This window comes from Coturnix japonica, chromosome 8 (assembly GCF_054131305.1).
Source record: "Coturnix japonica strain WE chromosome 8, WE-NBRP24, whole genome shotgun sequence".
NCBI lineage: Eukaryota > Metazoa > Chordata > Aves > Galliformes > Phasianidae > Coturnix > Coturnix japonica.
The window spans coordinates 7,432,186-7,451,261 of record NC_140670.1 but is presented as its reverse complement, the minus strand read 5'-3'; the positions used below and the strand labels follow the sequence as shown (position 1 = coordinate 7,451,261).

Here is a 19,076-nt window from a genome sequence, read left to right as displayed (position 1 = left end):
GCCTTTTTAAGGCACAGAGCACTTAAGCAATGAACAATTATAGGTTCAAAAAGTAACTTCAGCATATTAAATTCCAAATCTAGAAAAGTACATGTATCGCAATCTACATTTAAGAACTTTTTATTTAACATACTGGAATAGGTTTTTGCAGATACTTTTTTCTTTTCATGCTATTAAAAACAGTCTAGAAAGCAGTTAAATTGCATGGCCACTGGTAGGTCTTATTTGTTTGTCCAGGCAGTATTTTGAACAGCTGAGTTCTTGGCTTCAAAGTCATTTCCTTCTCGGTTTTCTACTTTAGGCATGAAAAAAACACACATCCCAGTAAGGCTCAGATCACCAAAAAAACCCCAGATACGTTTACATGGTACTTCAGCTTTCATTGCCTTAGAGCAAGGAGCTGAAATGGTAACCTATAGCACAATTCTAACTGGCCCCTAAAATTCTGCATGCTTAGTCTTGTGTCAGTAAGAAAATGACTCTGCTGAGAGGTCTAAAACACAACCCAAATCACTTTCAAACAAAGGACTTGGAAGGAAGCAGATGTTCAAAGCTGAGTCTCTTGCTCAGTGGCAACCATGGCAGGCCTGTTGGTCACAGGGCCCAAGGGGACCTGCACTGGAAGCTTCGTCTGTCACCCAAAATAGCACTGAACTTGCATGAATATAAGAATTACTGCAACATACCTTGCTTCCAACTACCAAACAATGCAAGTTAACAAGAAGCACTTAATTTTCCTACTTAGACTGTTTCACAGACCAACATGCATCATTTCTGATAACAAGACGAGGCACTTCGACAGGCTTTGCAATGACAAACATTACAAGCTCAACATCCTGCATGAAATAGTTTTAGTCACAAACAAGAACCACCAGCATTCCAATACAATTGAAGATATTAACTACTGACAAAACATTCCAGTAAGCAGAGACAACATAGGCAGCAAACTCCCATTTTGGTTTGTTACCAATAAATAGAAACCCCTTCTCCAACAAGAACTACCTCCAGCATTCTCAAGGCTAGAGGTAAAGTTACTCCCTGCCAAGTCACTAAAGAAGGCAGGTTGAGCAAATTCTGAACAAGTTCAACTGAATAACTACAGGCTATCACATCCATGACAACTGAAATAATTCTTGTCTCTGAGGCAGTATAAAAATGGATGGATGTGAAGCAAGGGAAGAAACTTAGAAAACATACAATGTGATAACGCATAAGCAGGACAAGGATTCAGTCCCATTTGTGCAAGGTTCTGCAAAAAAGAAATTGGAAAAGGAGCCTTCCAGGTACAAGAAGATGAACACACAACTCTTAGAGGGTGGGGAGGAGCCATAAAGGCTTTCCTGTATTATTTTCCAACAGCTAAAAACCCCAAATGTTTTTACAAACCATCTGTGTGCAACTACTTGGCTAGTCCTCCTGCAACTTTACCTGTCTTGGAAAAGGGAAATATTGAAATGATTTTACAGAGTATCATCTGGGATCCCCTACATGGCTAAGGTTAAATATTGGCAAAGAGAAATATTTTTTCATGATTCCACTGTGAGTTATTTATTCCAGGATCAGAGGAATTTGATCTTCACATATGAATTAGTCCATTTTCTTTCAAATCATTTCAATTTAAAATTACCTTCATTAAGAGCCAAAACAACCTCATCCAAAAATAGTCAAAGAGTTTCAAAATTTTCCAGCTAATCTAGATTCAGGTATAAAAATGCAACAAAAAACATCTCTTTCCAAGTGACATTTCTACAGTTTCCAGCCAAAAACTAAGCAAAAATATGAACATGCTTTCCTTTAACTTCTCATGACCCATAATTTTGTGGTCTGCATGTACAAACGTTGAGACTCTCACAAACAAGCAAGCAGGATGTTTTAAAGGACAGATTAACTCCAACAAAACTCATCATCTTCAGATGATTTTTCTATGACCTTTTAAGAATCCATTCTTCACATAATTATCAAGAAGGTAATCACATGCAAAATGATGAGACAGGGAAGTTCAAATTAGAGAACAAGATGAACATATCAGGCAGTGTATTAATTTCGTCATAGTACTGATCAATGGATATCAGCTTAAATACTTAAGCTATTTAACATATAGCAAAGTAAGGCAGTTAAGGTAGCACTTGAAAACAAGATCAGCCTTAGAACTTAAACTTACAGGTGATAAATGAAGACCCTCTTAATGAGAAAGCTGAGGAAGTGGCCTAGAAGCTTATGGCTGTGGAAATTAAAATCGTTCCCTTTTGCACTATGATAAAAGTACTGTCAGGTTAATGGAGAGAGTGAAAGAGAACAAGCTCAAACAGCATTTTTTTTTTTAAACCTTCAATTTACCTAAAATGAATTGGGAAAGTGATTCATAAAACAAGAGTCTGCTAAGTACTGTTGCTGCATCAAAAAATAGCACTAAACAAACCTTTTGCACCAGTAACACCAACTGAACTCCGTGCTTATTTATCTTATAAATACAGCAGAGAAGAAAGTTATCTATCAATTGTGCTTAATTACAGAGAAGCATTTAAGCCTTTCCTTGACTTCCACATTTCTCTAGCCCTCTACTGAAGTATTAATCCAAGGTTATGTTTTTCTTTTGAATAAACAGCTGAAACTACATATAATCTTTTACATATAATTACATATAATCTTTTTTACTCAGAACACAAAATAAATGTATCTGTGCTACAACCTGAATTCTAAGCAAGTAATAGGAAGAAAAAGCAAAAATTTATCTGAGAATATTGCTTCACAGTGATATCCCACAACATGCTGAAGGAAGAGTGATTGGCAACCAACTCTTTTCCCCTCAAGTACAACAGGCCGTTCCCTTCCTACATATAATCCAGAACCCGGTGTATGTTATCAATGTGCATCATTTTTACTCCCCTCCTCTTTCAACAGTTTCAGAGGAAGAACAAAAGCATCAGGGTCAAAAATCCATCTTCTGAACTTTCCAAGTGGAAAGAATTAAGCATCTCAGTGGGGACTGTAGTGACAAACTTTCCCTTTTGTTGCTTTAAACTGCAGGAGAACTTGCACAGAATCTGAAGTATAACATTAAGATTACATAAAAGAGGACATCAATGAAACTGATTTGTTTGGTCCTCATGCTGAGCTCCACATCATGAAGCAATTCCTCACTCCATTAAAAGGATTAAAATGCCCTCTCCTGACAGAAGGAGTTAAGCACAACAGGATCAGCAGGCACAGTCAACGAAGTGACCATCACATGTGAAAGCCCTAAGAAATAGACCCATCAGACAGCATTTTCACACTGCAGGGTAACTCTCAAAATCACTCCCATTATTAACTACTGACATCCTTTAGACTCTTGCATCCATACCAAGATCTTGGAGCAGTCTCTCCCTCTTCCTGGTAAGCTGAGAGGAAGCAAAACAAATCAGAAGCTCATGGCACCACAGACTGACACAGACGGCTGTTTGAAGCAAGTACCAAAACTGCATGGCCTTCACAAACCCCTGTCACACGTTCTGAGCCAAAAATCTACATATATTTTAATGCTAATGGAGATACATGGATTGATTTCTACACAGATAAAAAATTGAAGGTGTGGAACCAGTATCTGCAAATCACAGCTACTCCTGGTTCTTGCAGTTGAAATATAGACAAATCCCACAATAATTATGATGTATAATTAAAGCATGAATTCAATATGTCTCACGTACAAAATACATAGCACTGGAAGAAACCCACAAGCCAGTAGCTGCACAAGGGCCATCAGAAATCAGAATATAGCCTTAGGGAAACATTAATTACAAATACAAAGTTGCAGAGAAGTCATGGATGAAGAGCAGGCAAACCCCTTCAAAAGTTACTGCTCAACGACGATTGTAATCGGTCTGGGACATCTTAGTTTCAGGTCAATGATTAATACTTACGTCTGAAAGCACCCTAAAGCCAACCACATTTAAAGCTTTACCTACACATTTCATGACCAAAGATTAAGAAGTAACACTGACCTATTTCCAGGGTGACCTACAGCAGACAATGACATCTTGGGTTCTATTTATCTGTAGGAATATGCACTTAAAGTATCCACATATACAATAACCTCATCACTATATTCACACATGCATTTGGCAAAAGTGAACGTCTGCCTAACATCAACTCAAAAAATGCTCTTCAAAGAATAAACAAGTGAAAATAAAGGATTTTGTAGAATAAAATAGCCTCAAGTTCAATTCATTTAAGATGATGTTTCTTTACTGCCTCTGCTACAAGAGCATCCTAAGCTAAAAGTAACGTACATTCATTAACTAATGCAAATGATAACTTGAATATGACCAAGAAGAGATGAAAGATGCAATTAGGTATATCTATTTGCAGTTTTTTTCCATGTCATCGTTTATTGTACTGTGTTTCTGATTTTTATCCCACAGAAGTAGCTAGCTTTAAAAGATAGTTTCATTGACCAATGTTTCTAAAACAGCTGCAGTACATTCAAATGTTCTACACATTTAATGAAGAAAATGAGTAAAGAACACCCTAGCCTTCCTTTAGACACTGGACCATGTTGCAGTGAGGAGCTTACATCTGCCCTACAGTTAAGCACTTGGGCTGAACCCCACGAGCACATTCCCAGAGCCTCTCCTGAACACAAAGCCCCATATTAGCCTAAGAACTCCAATCAACTAAATCCCAGCATTCTCCCATTAGTCCTGAGGTTCAAGTTCTACGTATGTATCTCCTGATGCACTGAGGAATTTCAGAGTGAGAGGTTATCATTTAGCACTAAGACTTCCAAATATTAATAAAAGATAAAGGCAAGACAAGGAGGCTAGAACAAAAAGCAAGCAGAAATGATGTATTAAATTCCCCTTCGTCCATACAGCCAACCCTCATCTGTTTTGGATTACAAACTCCTTAAGGCAGAGACCCATCACCTTCTTACGTTTTACATGAAAGTGCCATGCACATCTATAGTGCTACATAAATTATATGTTCCCTGGAACAATGTACTGGCTTTGTCTGGGAAGTGCCTTGCTGCATACGAGGCGTGAACCAGATGTTATGGAACTCAATGGAAAAATTCTGCCATCAACTGCAAATGGGCTTCGGATTAAGAATATGTAATAATTCTATGGTAAATATTACTCACTGAAAAAATTCAATAACAGAAAGAGCAAGGCCTGCAGCAATCTTTGACATTAGCTGTTTTACATAATAGCAGCAGCCCACCAATCCACACTGAACTAATATTACCCGTCATGGAACCACAAACCAGAGTGATCTGGAGAGAAAAACTATCATTTGTTAATTTCTTCTTAAGTAGTTAGCAGCTGCCAGAGGTTGTGAAAAATCTATTAGATTACGTTAGGGCTTCCCCCACCCCAACTCTGAAGCAGTAGTAAAACTTAAAGATATCAGAAGCACAAAGTCCTCAGATTATTATTAAGTAACACTACAGGAACATGCTCATCTACTTTCCCTCTTTCATATTTCATTCCATAGAAGAGGAAGTTGTATTTCATCAGCATCTTCCCCACAATACAGCAGAAACAACAGCCATATTTGACCCATGCAGAAATTGATGGGAACAAGGGCAAATTCTGCAGTTCCATCAGCAGAAAACATACTCAGTTCTGCTAATAAGCTCAGTGAAATATTGCACCTCAATATTTGAACTGTTATTAAGCGTTTAGCTTTAGAAGTTGATAGGAACAGTTCACATCCACTAAAGCCTACCTTATTACAAAAATTAATGGCAGCAATGCTGCTCAGTCATGTTGCAAGATCAGTAAAAGACTTAACACCACAAAACTTGTGTTAATAATCCTACATGAGTTCTGACTTCAAGCCCAGCTCAGGGAGCATGAGTAACTTCTGTTCCTCCTGATGTCTAGCTTACACCAGCTGAGCTGTCTCTCATGGCCCAGCCACCAAGCCAGGCATCTGCGAGCAATCAGCACTGCCTTACTGCCTCCAGTTCTGACCTCCTCTCTTCTCTTTTTGTCTGCCTCTTTCAAACTGAATCACCTTCTGAACCTTTGCCCTGTCACTGAAGCACTCACATGAAAACTCACACCCAGCCCACTCCTTTCAACCCACAGTAAGCACAACACACTTGTTCCTCAGAAGACATTTGTACTGTCTGAAGAGTTAATGCACAGCAGCATTTATGCAAATTACACCCTCAAATCTTGATGTCACTCTTAAGCAGCACTCTTACCCTCACCAATCAACTCCCACATCTGATAACACAGCCCTGAAGAGAGGCCCATTTAAAACCATTTAAAGACGTATTCAATACACCTTCAAATTCCTACTAAGTTTCTGAAAGTATTTTGCTCCCTTAGTTTCCTGTGTGTTACCAACGTTTCAAGTCACTTTTCCTCACTGCACAACCTGGAGCACATCAGAAGTCTTCATTTTACCTCCAGAAACTGCCTTATTCATTTCACACGAGAGAAAGGAAAAAACCGTAACCCCGATTAAAGGAAATTGCACAGACAGAGACGGTGAGTAAGCCGTGAGACACTGTCCAAAGATCTTTTTTTTTTAACAGAAAGAAAACTTGTGAAGATAGCTTCCATCTGTTTTTATTAGCTGTAGTATCACATGTATGTACACAGAAGACTCACTGATGAATGTTAAACTATGGAGTTGCTGAGACATTAAGAAGAAGAGCCTTAAAGTGAAGCATTTTTAGCCTGTTGCTACATCTGTACTGTGCCTGAATAATAACTACACAAGCTTATGACAATACATTAAGACCAAAACAGCAATATTGATATTGTGTCATCTAAGCAATACATTCTTATTCACAAAGGACACTTATTTTCCTATTAAATTCAAAACTGGATTTCTTGCAAAACAAATAATGCGTAATTCTAAGGTAGGTTATACCTACAGTAGATAATCAAGTATCCAAACACATCAAACATGCAAGTCATTCAACTCCACAGAGGAAATATTCAGCTGTAAGAATTATGAGCAACGTTACATATGGGTGAGAAAATATTGTACCATAAAATCATGTGTAGAACTAATTATTTGCTACTAAGGCTCAGCTTCATTGCATCAAGTTATAAAAAACCCACATATTTTAATTACATTCTAAGGATGAATTCTTGACATGCCCCCCCGATCTGTGCACACTAACATTGAAAAATAAAGCAACACATTCAGAAAAGTAACTCGTTTGTCAATCCCAGTGTAGTCTAATGTCATCTAAGAATCCCATTTAATACTTAATAAAATAGATATTGTGCCATTATCCACACTCCTCCCCCTCCAGCCTTAATCAGGGCATCTGCTGATCTCACACAGGATAAAGTGTTCTTTAGCATTTAAAAACATATCTTCTAAAAGTATGACCTCTAAATACGAACAAAATACAGAAAATAAGGGCAGCTACTCATTTAAAAGACAGCTAATCAAAAGAGTTTCAAGGCATTTCAGGATACAGTCTGAAGGTTTACATTGTCTTCTCTGGAGTACAAAAAACCATACAACAGCTCATTTTTGTTTGCATACTACATGCAGCATCTTCATCAACTCATAAATAATAATTTACACATTATTCATTAAAAAAACCACGTTGCTTTGTAGAAAGCAATTTCAAAGCCATTATTCTTGCTCGTGTTTCTCTTTGTAGTTGAGCTGCTGTGGGACTATTTTTTTCCAGTCCTTCCGTGCCACTGCCTAACCACAAACTTTATTGAAACACTGTGTGGATTGTGCATTTCTTTCTTAAAAGGACTATGCATTTCTCAACCAAATATTTATGCTTTCAATGATAGCACAATAAGTTTTATGTCAGTTCTCCAATAACAGGATGTAGTGTTTATCCACAGACAAAAACATTAAGACCACCTCACCATCTTTCTGGTGAACCCTCTGCTATTAGGGGGAGTACTTCCAAAATGCATCGTTTGAAACTTCCAATTAAAGAAGATTTAAGCTTCTAAGTGAATTACAGTAGAATACACCAAAGATCGTACTTGTCATTATTGTCCACGTACAGCTGACGGTTAATAGGCATTAAACAGCATCACTGAAAAATGGATTTGATCACACAGTTCAAACTGCACAGTCTCACTAGTATAAATTGTGAATGAACAACCAGCACTGTTTGTCTAGTCAGTCGTTATTACAGAATTACAGCAACTTTCTTACCTTCTGAAAAAAGTCTTCCCCACTTTTCCCTTTGCCCTCAGCAGCAGCTGGAAAACAAAAATGACATCTGGTTACAAAATACCTGGGAGAAAATTTCTAAGTCTACATATAAAAAAACCCATCAATGAGCCCACATTACTGTGAAATTATAACTCTGGGTAAGTTTTTTCTTATGCAATAGACATTTATCAACAACTGACTAACACTTGGAACAACATCTCGTGAGTCATTTGCAAAGGATCGGTTCCAAGCACATGTTTATTTGCATAATAGAGCTACTATACATATATACTTCGTAACTAAAACTTAGATCTATGATCACCTCAGTCCAATGATTTATTTACACCGCGTGCTTTGCCACGAATTCTATTAAGATGTAAAGAGAAAGCTGGAAGGGCACAGCATTCACTAAATAAAGATTAAGAATCAGAACCAAAACAAGACTAAGCAGTGAATTAAGTCTGAATCAGGTTAGTAAGTACCTCTATTCTACTAATAACTTTTTCTTAGTATTGAAGTGAAATAAAGCAACTTGATGCAATACTCACTGCTCTTTGGTTTACTGAGGTTGACAAAGCACCTCAGAAATCCAAGCATGCTTTCATGCTGTTGTATTTGCTTGTCAGGAAGTGAATTTTTTGCAGTACTCCTTTAGACAAACAGCACTTCTGAGCTGCTACAGTCAACACAGGTAAAAAGTTGAAAGCAGCCCTAGATCCCAGGAATGGCCCAACATAAAGACCAGAAGCATTAGCAGTTTTGAATACAGAAAGGGCATTCAAGAAAAGTAACCTGCAGCTAGAAGGCGCACTGAATGGGGCTGCTGGTATCAGCAACTAGCAGATATGAGCTTGTCAAGAAGGGAGAACACCACCCTCTTCCTCTTGCCTAGCACGGTTCTAGCTGTGTCAAATTGTGCTATGCAAGAAGTCAGATCTAGAGGTTCTAGATCTTGAGCTTCTATGATGAAGAGCAGATAAAAGGGACATGGGCACAGGTGAGTGCAAGCACACTGTGCCCTGCACTCTTGAGGCCACACCGGGACATTCACATTAACAGAAAAGGCAACAATAACTTTTCAAAGAGCAAGCAACCACTAACATAAATATCCATAGGCAGTAAACAAAGTATGCAGCTTGAAGAATATTTTTCCAAAAGCGTGAGGTGGGGGGGGGGGGAAAGAGTTTTTTGGGAGGAATAGCAACAGTAGCATCATTTCAAAACAGGACTTGCAAGCATAGAAGAAACAAAGATGCAACTTAGTGGTTTCAAGAACAAAACAGGGATTAGGGCCCAGATTCATTCCCACATTAATTTAAAGCTCTCGCTGTACTCAAGGGTGATGTAAGGGGATTGCTCTTAAATGCTACAACTGTTTGCATATAACATATGTTGTAGCTTATCTGTGTTGCAACTTGAGACACAGCAACCAAAACACAGTAGGTCTTTCAGTAGCAAAATAATTAGGAGAAAGATAATTGACTCTTCTCCCCAAAAAGGAAAACCTCCAAATGAAATACCGAGTGAAGGAAACAAAAGAGATGTAAAAACAAGTTTCCTGATTGGAAACCTGGATGGCTGAAGACAGTCATGGTCTTTGGGGAATTTACTCCATGTCTCACACACAGAACAGATGGCCAGTTAGCCCCACCACCCACCTTCACAGCTGTTCCAGCTACTTGGCTCTCTCTGCTCTTTCAGTGACACAAGCAATTCCAGACAGAGCAAAAGCCATTGAAGATACAAGGTAATAGCATCAGATCACTGCTCCTATCCCAGAAGAATCAGTGCTACTATAATTGAGAGCTTCTCAAGAAGCATCACTAACACCTAAATACCACAGACTAATCCTAGACCACAAATCTCTATGCAATTCAATATGTAAGTTTGCGTTCTTTCATTCAGAGTCAAAGCAGAGGAACCGAGTGAAACATTCACCCTGCTGCAGAGTAAATCCCAGCTTAACAACCTGAGGAAAGAGCAGTGCTCTCCTCATCCACCAAACCCACACTGCCTGTGACAGCAGAGTACACTGCTGGAAGCTTCAGCAAAAAAATTGCAAACAAAAACTAACTTTAGACAGCAGCCACTTCATAGATGCATGTTGTTTTTTTACACATCTTTCACTGACTCGGGAAAAGCTTTGAAAAATTTTAGGGAGGCAAGTACCACAACGCTATTTCAAATGATACATGGGCCCAATGTGCTTTTAATCAGAGGGTCCAGAAGACAAACTGTAGATGAGAAGATGACAGATGGGAAGCTGAAGTTGTAGCTTTGAGAATAGGCAGATTTTGTTTCAGCTGCAAATACATGATTTCTAAACTGAATACAAACAAGAGATGGCTTAGATAACGGCAGCGATGCTCTGCAAGGCATTTAAGGAGAATGCTGACAGTGCAAATTCCAAGTTCCTTATTGTAGGTTTGTTTTTAATCTGAATCATTCTGGTGACCTGATTTACAGCTTGACCCGACCAGCAAATGTATGACACATCACATGGATCCCAAGAAGCACGGACAAGGAAGGGAAAGGAGGGGATGGGAGTGTCCTAATGAAGTTAGTGCAAACAGCATTTACAATTTTAGTCATTTTAAAGTTTTCCAATGGCTTTATTATAACTGCTTTACTTTATTTCAGGATTTCCTATGTGCCCATTATGTCTGGGCTCACTTTATTTTGTATAAAATAGTTGCTGAATATTAAGGTGGCCTAACAACTGCCATCTCTGATCAGCACTGAACGAAAAACAACACTCAATCACAGCTTAAAACATTGAGTTAGGCTTGAAATGATATTTTCCTATTCTACAGTTAAAGCTAAGAGAATAAGTCAGATAATCCACACAAGGCAGAACATCATGTTTATCACTAGGTTAGCTATTTTCCACTTAGTTCTCCTTCAGCCATTCTCATTGAACTTCTGGTAACGATAATGTTCTTATACTGTGTGGTTACTCCATCTCCTAAGGAGGAGAAATTACACTTGAAAACCCAAAAACATACCATTGTTTATATATTGCATACATTTAATGTATGTTAACTTCCAAATGAAATATACATGTATACATATACATACACACATATATTCACAGAATAAAATTTAGCATTGATAGCTTCTAACATAGTGAAGCCTTTGGAGAGAAAGGCTTTGCAATGGTAAAAGAGGCAGAGGATTTGTTGCTTCTAAAAATGGCAACAGTTGCCAAACACAAGGGAAAAGTTACCATTTCTTTCTTAATTAAAACAACTAAACAGATTCTGTTCAAACACCACCAGCTCAGCATCTTCGGCAGGGAAATGAACCCCAAAACTATTCCCCAAAATTTTACATTTTACGCCTAAGTCATCGAAAATGGGTTCCAAACTGTGCAGCATTTGCTACAATGAGCTGCAACTCAGCAAGCTGTTGAGATTGACCTCAGTCAGACAAACTGAGATAAAAGCAAGCGCTAATTTGTGTTTAGGGGAAAAGGCCTGAAAGGTCACTGCATCCTAAGCTCAACCTTTTTTTCTAAACAAATCTTGAGAATTAACCCTGACTTCCAAAACAAATCTTGTCTTTGTAACATCATATTGAGAAGCTCTCAGCTGACGTTCATATCCCGGCAGATTATTTTAGTTCATTTAATAATATTAAGTGCAGTGTTAATACGAAGCCAACACTTCCTCAAAAAACAGATATCACAAATATGGCATACATATTAAAAGCGCAGTTCTTTTGTTTTGTAACGGTATGTTTCACAGCAGAAGCCCTACCATGTCAGACAGCACTCCTCGAACTCAACTACATGTCGAGCACAACAAAGAGTCATCAGCATCTATACTGAGAAACAGAAAAGGATCCGTGCTTAGACAACATATCCAGGTGAGCTCTCAAATTCCACATGTGGTCAACACCCTTCTGTCAGTGGCCCCATCCCCAAAGTGAGCTTGACCACATCACTTACCATTCTGCCACGTCAAGCAGAATGTTAATTAACACCATGCACTGACTCCAGGCCAACAAAGCTTTCATCTTCACCAGCCTTTCCTACTCAGCAAGTTTTGGTTTCTTGGAAACAAAATTTACTTCCTCGTATTCAATAATTACTTAACTGACCTTCACAAAAACTAGGATTATTTTTACATAAAACGATAACATTGGCTTCAGAAATACAAGGAAAGACTAAATAAAAGTGCATAATAGGCATTTTATATTTTAAGCTATACTCTGTTTATTATAATTTCTTCCATACCATGAAATATTTTATATCAGGTTTTCACTTTTCAAGATATACTGGATTGCCAAGGTCCCATCCAATACAAATATGGAACAGTTGAAACAGGTGTTAACTATTATTGTACCCATTAAGTGCATTGCTTGTCTACTTAATCACCAAATCAGAAAAAAGCCACATCGTAATTTAAGCTGACACAGACCAGTGAATTTTAACATTTATTTTAAATGTTCTTTTAATCATGAAAAGAACAGCTTACAAAGTAGACCACATTTTACAGGAACCGAATCAAAGGTACTTGAATTCAGTCAAGTTTGGTTTAAAGAAGCCATTACTGCAAATTGATCTCACAAATCAGCTTTGTGCCTCATTCTCTAAGCTCTTGAAATTGGTATTGAAAAGCAACAAAAAATACTTGTGCATTTTAATTTAAGCTGGTTACTATCACAGTTTCTTCCTTTCCCTTCACTTATCAAAGAATCTGATTGCGTGTTCTTGTCTCGGGGTTTCAGCTATGAAACAAAATTATTCCTTGCATCAGAAAATTCATTTTAAAAAAAAGAGCTAAACATATTTGAGTTTCAACAAGACAAACCAACTTAACGTGATTTTGTCCAACTGTAGAATAATACACTTTATGCAGTAATAAAAACAAAAAATTATCTAACTAAATCACAAAGAACATCTAAAACCTGTTATTTTCCTCATATTAGTCAGTTAACTTTTTTCAATGTTAAAAAAAGAAGCGTTGACCCAATGCTGACTTGGTTGTTTTTGTTTTCAAGAATTGAATGCTCATTGTCAGAAATAGACTAAAGCCAAAGCCAGAGCTTTTTCCTCAGAAGGTACCAAGCAAATCATCACAGTTATGCTTGAATCAGAAACCAACACAAAAAGATGATGGGTTTTTTTGTGCACAGACTATAACCATACACACTCTGAAAGCTTGCACACATCAAGCCAAGATTAAGAATTCCATATAGACCACTGAGTTAAACCAAATTGCTTCAAATGAGCCACCAGTAACAAAAAAGGGCATACACTATTTAAATAATATGACCTCCAGTTGAATTTGTTGATATCTTAAGTAAGTTACCATTTCTCTTCTAATTATAAAGCTAGTCCCACTTCCAGTTTCCAGCTTACAAAGAAGTTAGAGTAAAAGCTGATGAGACAAAATGAAAGCGGCTGGCAAAAGAATGTAGGAAAGCTTAAATAAGCAACCCATTTGCATAACAACCTTTAATTCTATTATTGTATTGGCCTTTCAACAGTATTTCAGCTACATATTCATCTCAATGCGAGGTAGCTTCAGTTTTCTGTGTCTAGTCTTGAATCTACTTAGTCAAGAAATATTCACTCTGCACCAGAATTAACCTTGTGTTCACATGAAGTGTGAGCTTCTCACAGTGTAGGATAAAAAAACAAAAGTCACCAGCAACAAAGGGAAAAAAAAAACAACACTGATTTTATAGTACCATTAAATATTTTGTAGCTCAAACATTCTGGTATTTTAGGATTTCTATGAGCTTTGTCAGCATTCCAGAGTCACTAAGCAGAGAAAAGCAAACCAATCAACCAAGTGATTCTACTTTCAGGTTTCATTAGGTTCACTGCTAAGGCAACCTGTAGTTCTTGAGGATGCTCACTGCAGACCAGGTAGAGTACATCACAAAGTCAACTGGAAGTATCAGAAAGAAGGGTAATGGATAGAACACAACGCACAGTACTCAAGAAGTTATTGGTAGTCACAACTAAAAAAGCTAGCCAAAAAATGCACCTGTCCATATCTCATGCTGACAAACTTGCCAAGTGAGGAACTACAAAATATCTGTAATAGTACTTAATTAACCAATGTCTACATATTGTGTGATGAAACGATTCCAGGACTGTAGATAAAAATACAACTATCATCTTTCATTAATACGTAATTTAAGAGGAAAAACAATTGAAAACCAAACAAAAAGATATCCACAACACAAATTTTACACAGGAAGTTTCTTTCTCTAGTTGAGCAGCCTACAGAGAACTGGAACAATTTTAGCATTCTCAGTAAAGGACAAAAAACAGTCTCTGTTAAATAACTGGATGTTTTTGGGTAGGTTCCACTGTATCTCCTCTTGGAACGAATTTAATACACAAGCTATGAAGCTATTAGTGAAAAAGCCAGATGTGCTAGAACTTGTGACAGACATAACTAATGCAGAGAAAAAAAAAGTGGCCTCTGAACAAACGCTGCTTTTACACTGTTGTTAAAATGCAGCATTTTCTGAGCACTGTGGAAGTGCATCACCTACGGCTAATACCTAGCTGCGTAAGATTTCTTGAATTGAGGCCTTTCCTGAATGCACAGAGACAAGTTCATATTTTTCATTCAGCCCTCAAGTCTCCATTTATTTTCACATATAAAATTTTGAAGACTATCTATCATGTAAACTACATAAATAGTCAATTACTACAGCAATTTTTCAATAATCTTTTTCCTCACGCTAGAATAAAATAAGGCTTCTGGAAATTAAGTGAAACCATCCCACAACTAAAATGCAAAGTTCCCTCCATCTGTTATATGCAATAAATAAGGGGGAAAAAAAAATGTCAAGAAAAGAACAAACAAATTAAGCTTACTGTCACTTCATACATTGCCAAGAAAGAATGCCATATACGCTCAAATGACCAAGATGGTTTTTAACTAATATTCCAGAAATTTACTTCTAGCTTCTTTAGGGACCTGATGGATGTGATGGCTAGCAGCATCAAGAAAAACAGAGTTAATGCTACAAGCTATTGCCTTGTCAATTTTCTCTCACTGGCATCAATACTTTTAGAATTGCATAGCTATGAAGTTCATCCAGAACCAACAGCTATAAATTTTAGATATATACCAACAGATTTTTCTCATTCTGTAGAACAAATTTATCTCTAGGGAAAACATTTTCTGCCAAGTCTCTGCATAGAGAAAGTATGCTTATCTGTGCATTTCTATCATCACATCAGAATGCAAGCTAGCTGTGAAGCTGGGGTTGCCCTGAGACCTCTTTTCCACATTGGGGATCTCTCCTTCAGAAGGCAAATTGGTCTGGCTCATCTACTGAAGCACAGGATGCTTTCTTATGAGACAAGGAGCACAGAAGACTTTACGGTCCAGAATTTCAGACTTCAAAGATAGGAAGTGAGTGCTCTACTGTCTGCCAGCTACTCATAAGAAATCAGCCAGGAAAACCAAGCAGCTGTCAGTAATGTATTACCTGATTGAAACTGCTCTATTAGCTCTCTTAGCGTGGATTCTTCACTATTTAAACCCAAGAAACCCATAACTAATACATTGCTTCTCTTCCCTTGCATGCAGAAATTCTTTGCCCAGCAGCTTGATCATAATTGCTACATTACAATTAAAAACATGGGTCAGGAAGAGGCAGAGGAAAAAGAACGCAGAAGTGAATAGTAGTGAAGTAGCACTGTAGAAGTCACTGTGCAATGTCTTCTACTCTCTGCTTCAGCATATCAGGTAGGTAATTGCTGAAAGCCTCCTATATCACTTGTCAGAGGCATTCAAGGACTCCAGTTGCTGCCTATAGCAGACATGCCAACTCAAGTTTTCAGCTTCCCCTTCTTAATGCACAAACTTTGGTTAGCATTAGTTCAATGCTAGCTTTTTCAGAGCCCATCCTCACCTTCCCAATCTCACTCATCTAGTCAAAAGCTAGACTGCAACCAAAGGCTCTTCACTCTAGTTATACTTAGTTGTTTAAACCATAAGCAGAAAACCAAGGAGAGTTGCTATGTATTCCACACTTTAAAAAAACTTGTGAATTATTTGATGGTCGAATTACGGTATTTATCATGATGAGTCATTCTTTTATCTGCATGGTGGTTTGGAAGAGTTAACATACTACACCAGGGAGACTGACAGCTGCATTGTATCTACATGATGTAGAAGAGCTATTAAGAATCTTTCATTTACTCCAATTTCAATAACAGATTAAGTCATCTGGCCTGCTTCTGGGAACAGTTGAGGGCTCATCTGAAATTCCTTAGCTAATTAAAGTTCAACAGAATTCTACATAAAAATAGAAACCCTAAGAATTTTCTTAAAGTCTAAGAAATCTCAAGCTACTCAAGATTGCTTTTCAAGTCCTGCACACACAGAAAGCAAAGCTTGCTGCCAGGCTGTAGGTAAGGAGATGAGAGTTCAAAGCAGGAATGAATTCAATACAGAATATCTCAGAGAACTGGCATCCATAATACAAACTAGATATTTTATGAAAGAAAAGGAACAGTTGTCCCATTACTCTAAGTATTTACAAATTAAACTTAAAAATGGTCATTTTAATTATCTCCGGTCTTAACACTGGGACTTAAAAAGCAATATTCTAGTATTGGCCATAAAGTCAAAGAACATCTTCAGCATATGCAAGCTCTATTTTTATTTGCTTTGTCAAGATGTTTCTTTTGAAGAGCAGCTTAGTCTTTTCATAATATTTCACCCAGAGATTCCCGTATTACTATCAGATTTGTATTATAAATTACTTTTTCCTCTATTATGATCCAAGTGGACAAAGGCAGCTTTTCAGCATCTAAATTTTGTAGTAACAGAGTTCTGAATGCAACTCAATTTCAGGAATTACAAGAAATTTGGGGACCTGTGGTCAAAAAGATAGTCTGGCAAAGTAAGATTCCATATGGTACCAACTTGGTCCAGATGCTTTGTAGGCACAACATTGACATGACCAGCCCACAGCCAGACATCAAGTCAACAAGAGTACTGTTCCATACTAAACACTGCTGGGATGGTACCAATTCCCTTGACCTAAGATCCTCTATAAGGTGGAGAAGGGCTGCTCTGGTACGTTCTAGAAAATCTTATCAAGATCCCATAGACCCCACAGCTGCTACAAAAAGCTTCTAATCAAAGAAACAAAGAGCTATTTACCCAGTGATGGAAGAATGAGTTACCTGTAAGCCTACTTCCAGCCCCGCTTCCATGTTGCCTACCTCAGCTGACTAACCCTGACATCAACCTTGACTCCACGCATGACACCATCCTTGACTTCATGCATCCTTGACTCTGTCCATGAGCCAATACATAACTACCCAATGCTGAATTTGGAAGCTGTTTTTTAGTGAAAGATAGAAGACAAAGGAACTGTCTTTTAGGCCCCAGCATTTTTCCTCTTGCCTGAAAGCTAGCCACAAAATATTTGGCAGAAGGTGCAGAACAGCTGACAGAACAACCTTCATGTTGTCACACACCTAGAAATGAGACACAGGTGAGTCAAACCATTCCCATAAGAACAAGAGAAGCAGAAGATGAAAAGCCTGTCTTTTTGAAAATAGGCTCCACGGCAGGGCTGCTTTTCTGAATCCCTGGGTGCTTGGGAGACAATTTCTTGAGAGCCTCAGGAGGCAGAACTCTTCTTGCTGCCAGTAACTGACAGATCTGAACCTGCCCCCAAGCCACAGTCTCCATTTAACAAAACTCGCTGTTTACAGGAGGGGAAAAAAATATATATATACATATATTTTTATATATATATCATTTCAGAAGTGCCCCAGGGGCTGACAGAGGATAACTTCCAAACACAAAAGCTCTGCTCTCATCAGATTGATGACTAGGGATACTCTTTCTATTTGTTTAGCGTTCCATTTTCTCTCTATGCACAGCCACTTTTCTTGTCAGGTATGCACACAGATACTGTATGATTCATTACATACGAGAGAAGAACGCAGCGAGGCCGTAAAAAAATTAGAAACAAAAACCCTACAGATTTGGATAAAAATGTACACAATATTTTTCTGATGGCTCTGCTCCTTATGAGTCACTCACAGATGTGGAGCTACAGGATGAAAGCCAAGATTAAGTCAAAGACAAAGCTTAATACAGGAAACCAGCTTAAGACTGTTGCAATGCAGGTTACATACTGAGCTACAAGAAACAAGCCTTTCCCATCAGGAATGGGACACCATGCCTATCCAGAACGATTATGCTGAACGACCTACTCCAAACACAGAGACAAAGACAAACACTACTGGAAATAACAGATCTTCTCCCTTTCTCAAAACCAACCAGCCACACTCTGCAGTTTCGTGGAGTTAATTGGAATAGGTGGAGAACAAAACAAACGAGTCCCTTCTGTTGAAAAATAGCACTTTTCATCTCTCATACCTCAAAAGCCTAGAGCAATGGAGCATCATAACAAAGCACGCACTGATATGTCACCCATTTTCTCATACATAGGAATAGAATCCAAATCACACATCACAAAAGCCTACAGTGTATTTTCAGCCCACAAACTAAAGTTGACTCACAGCATTGAGGTCTTCCTTCTTTTAAGAAGCTAAGGAAATGAAGTAATTGTTTAGGTAAGAAGATCAAAGCACAACAGAGCTCTAGACCTTCTGGTAAAGGTGAAAAAGTTTTATTTTCACAGCTGCTTTGTTGTCCACATTTTTGACAACTACATGATTCTTCTTCCCTATGACCAGTTCCCATATTAAAAAGCACAAGCACTATGTACAGCTGCAGAGAAGTTGTCTTTTATGTATTTGTATATAAATACATACGAACACAAACTCAGAGCAAAGAAAGAACACCACATTGTACAACTGCAACTTCTGGAGGCAGTTTACATAAGTTCAAAGTTCAGTGGCCAAAGTCAGCAGCAAGCTTAGCATCCATACAGGCTCAAATCGTGCTGTAGTGGAAGATGTGAAGTGCATT

At 38.0% G+C, this 19,076-nt stretch overlaps 1 protein-coding gene across 4 annotated transcripts in view; it reads right to left on the bottom strand.

Moving 5' to 3' along the window:
• BICC1 (BicC family RNA binding protein 1) overlaps positions 1 to 19,076 on the bottom strand; it is a 91,913-nt gene that overhangs the window by 52,289 nt on the left and 20,548 nt on the right. For 2 of the 4 annotated variants that reach the window (XM_085553928.1, XM_085553926.1), the window contains exons 1-2: positions 8,688 to 8,751; positions 8,140 to 8,186 (exon numbers count right to left, since the gene is read on the bottom strand). In XM_085553928.1, coding sequence (XP_085410054.1) covers positions 8,140 to 8,186; positions 8,688 to 8,736 — 96 coding nt within the window. In that variant the 5' untranslated portion in view covers positions 8,737 to 8,751. Of the gene's footprint in view, positions 1 to 8,139; positions 8,187 to 8,687; positions 8,752 to 19,076 lie in introns of those variants that run through there. The other 2 variants (XM_015866001.3, XM_085553927.1) reach the window with 1 other exon arrangement.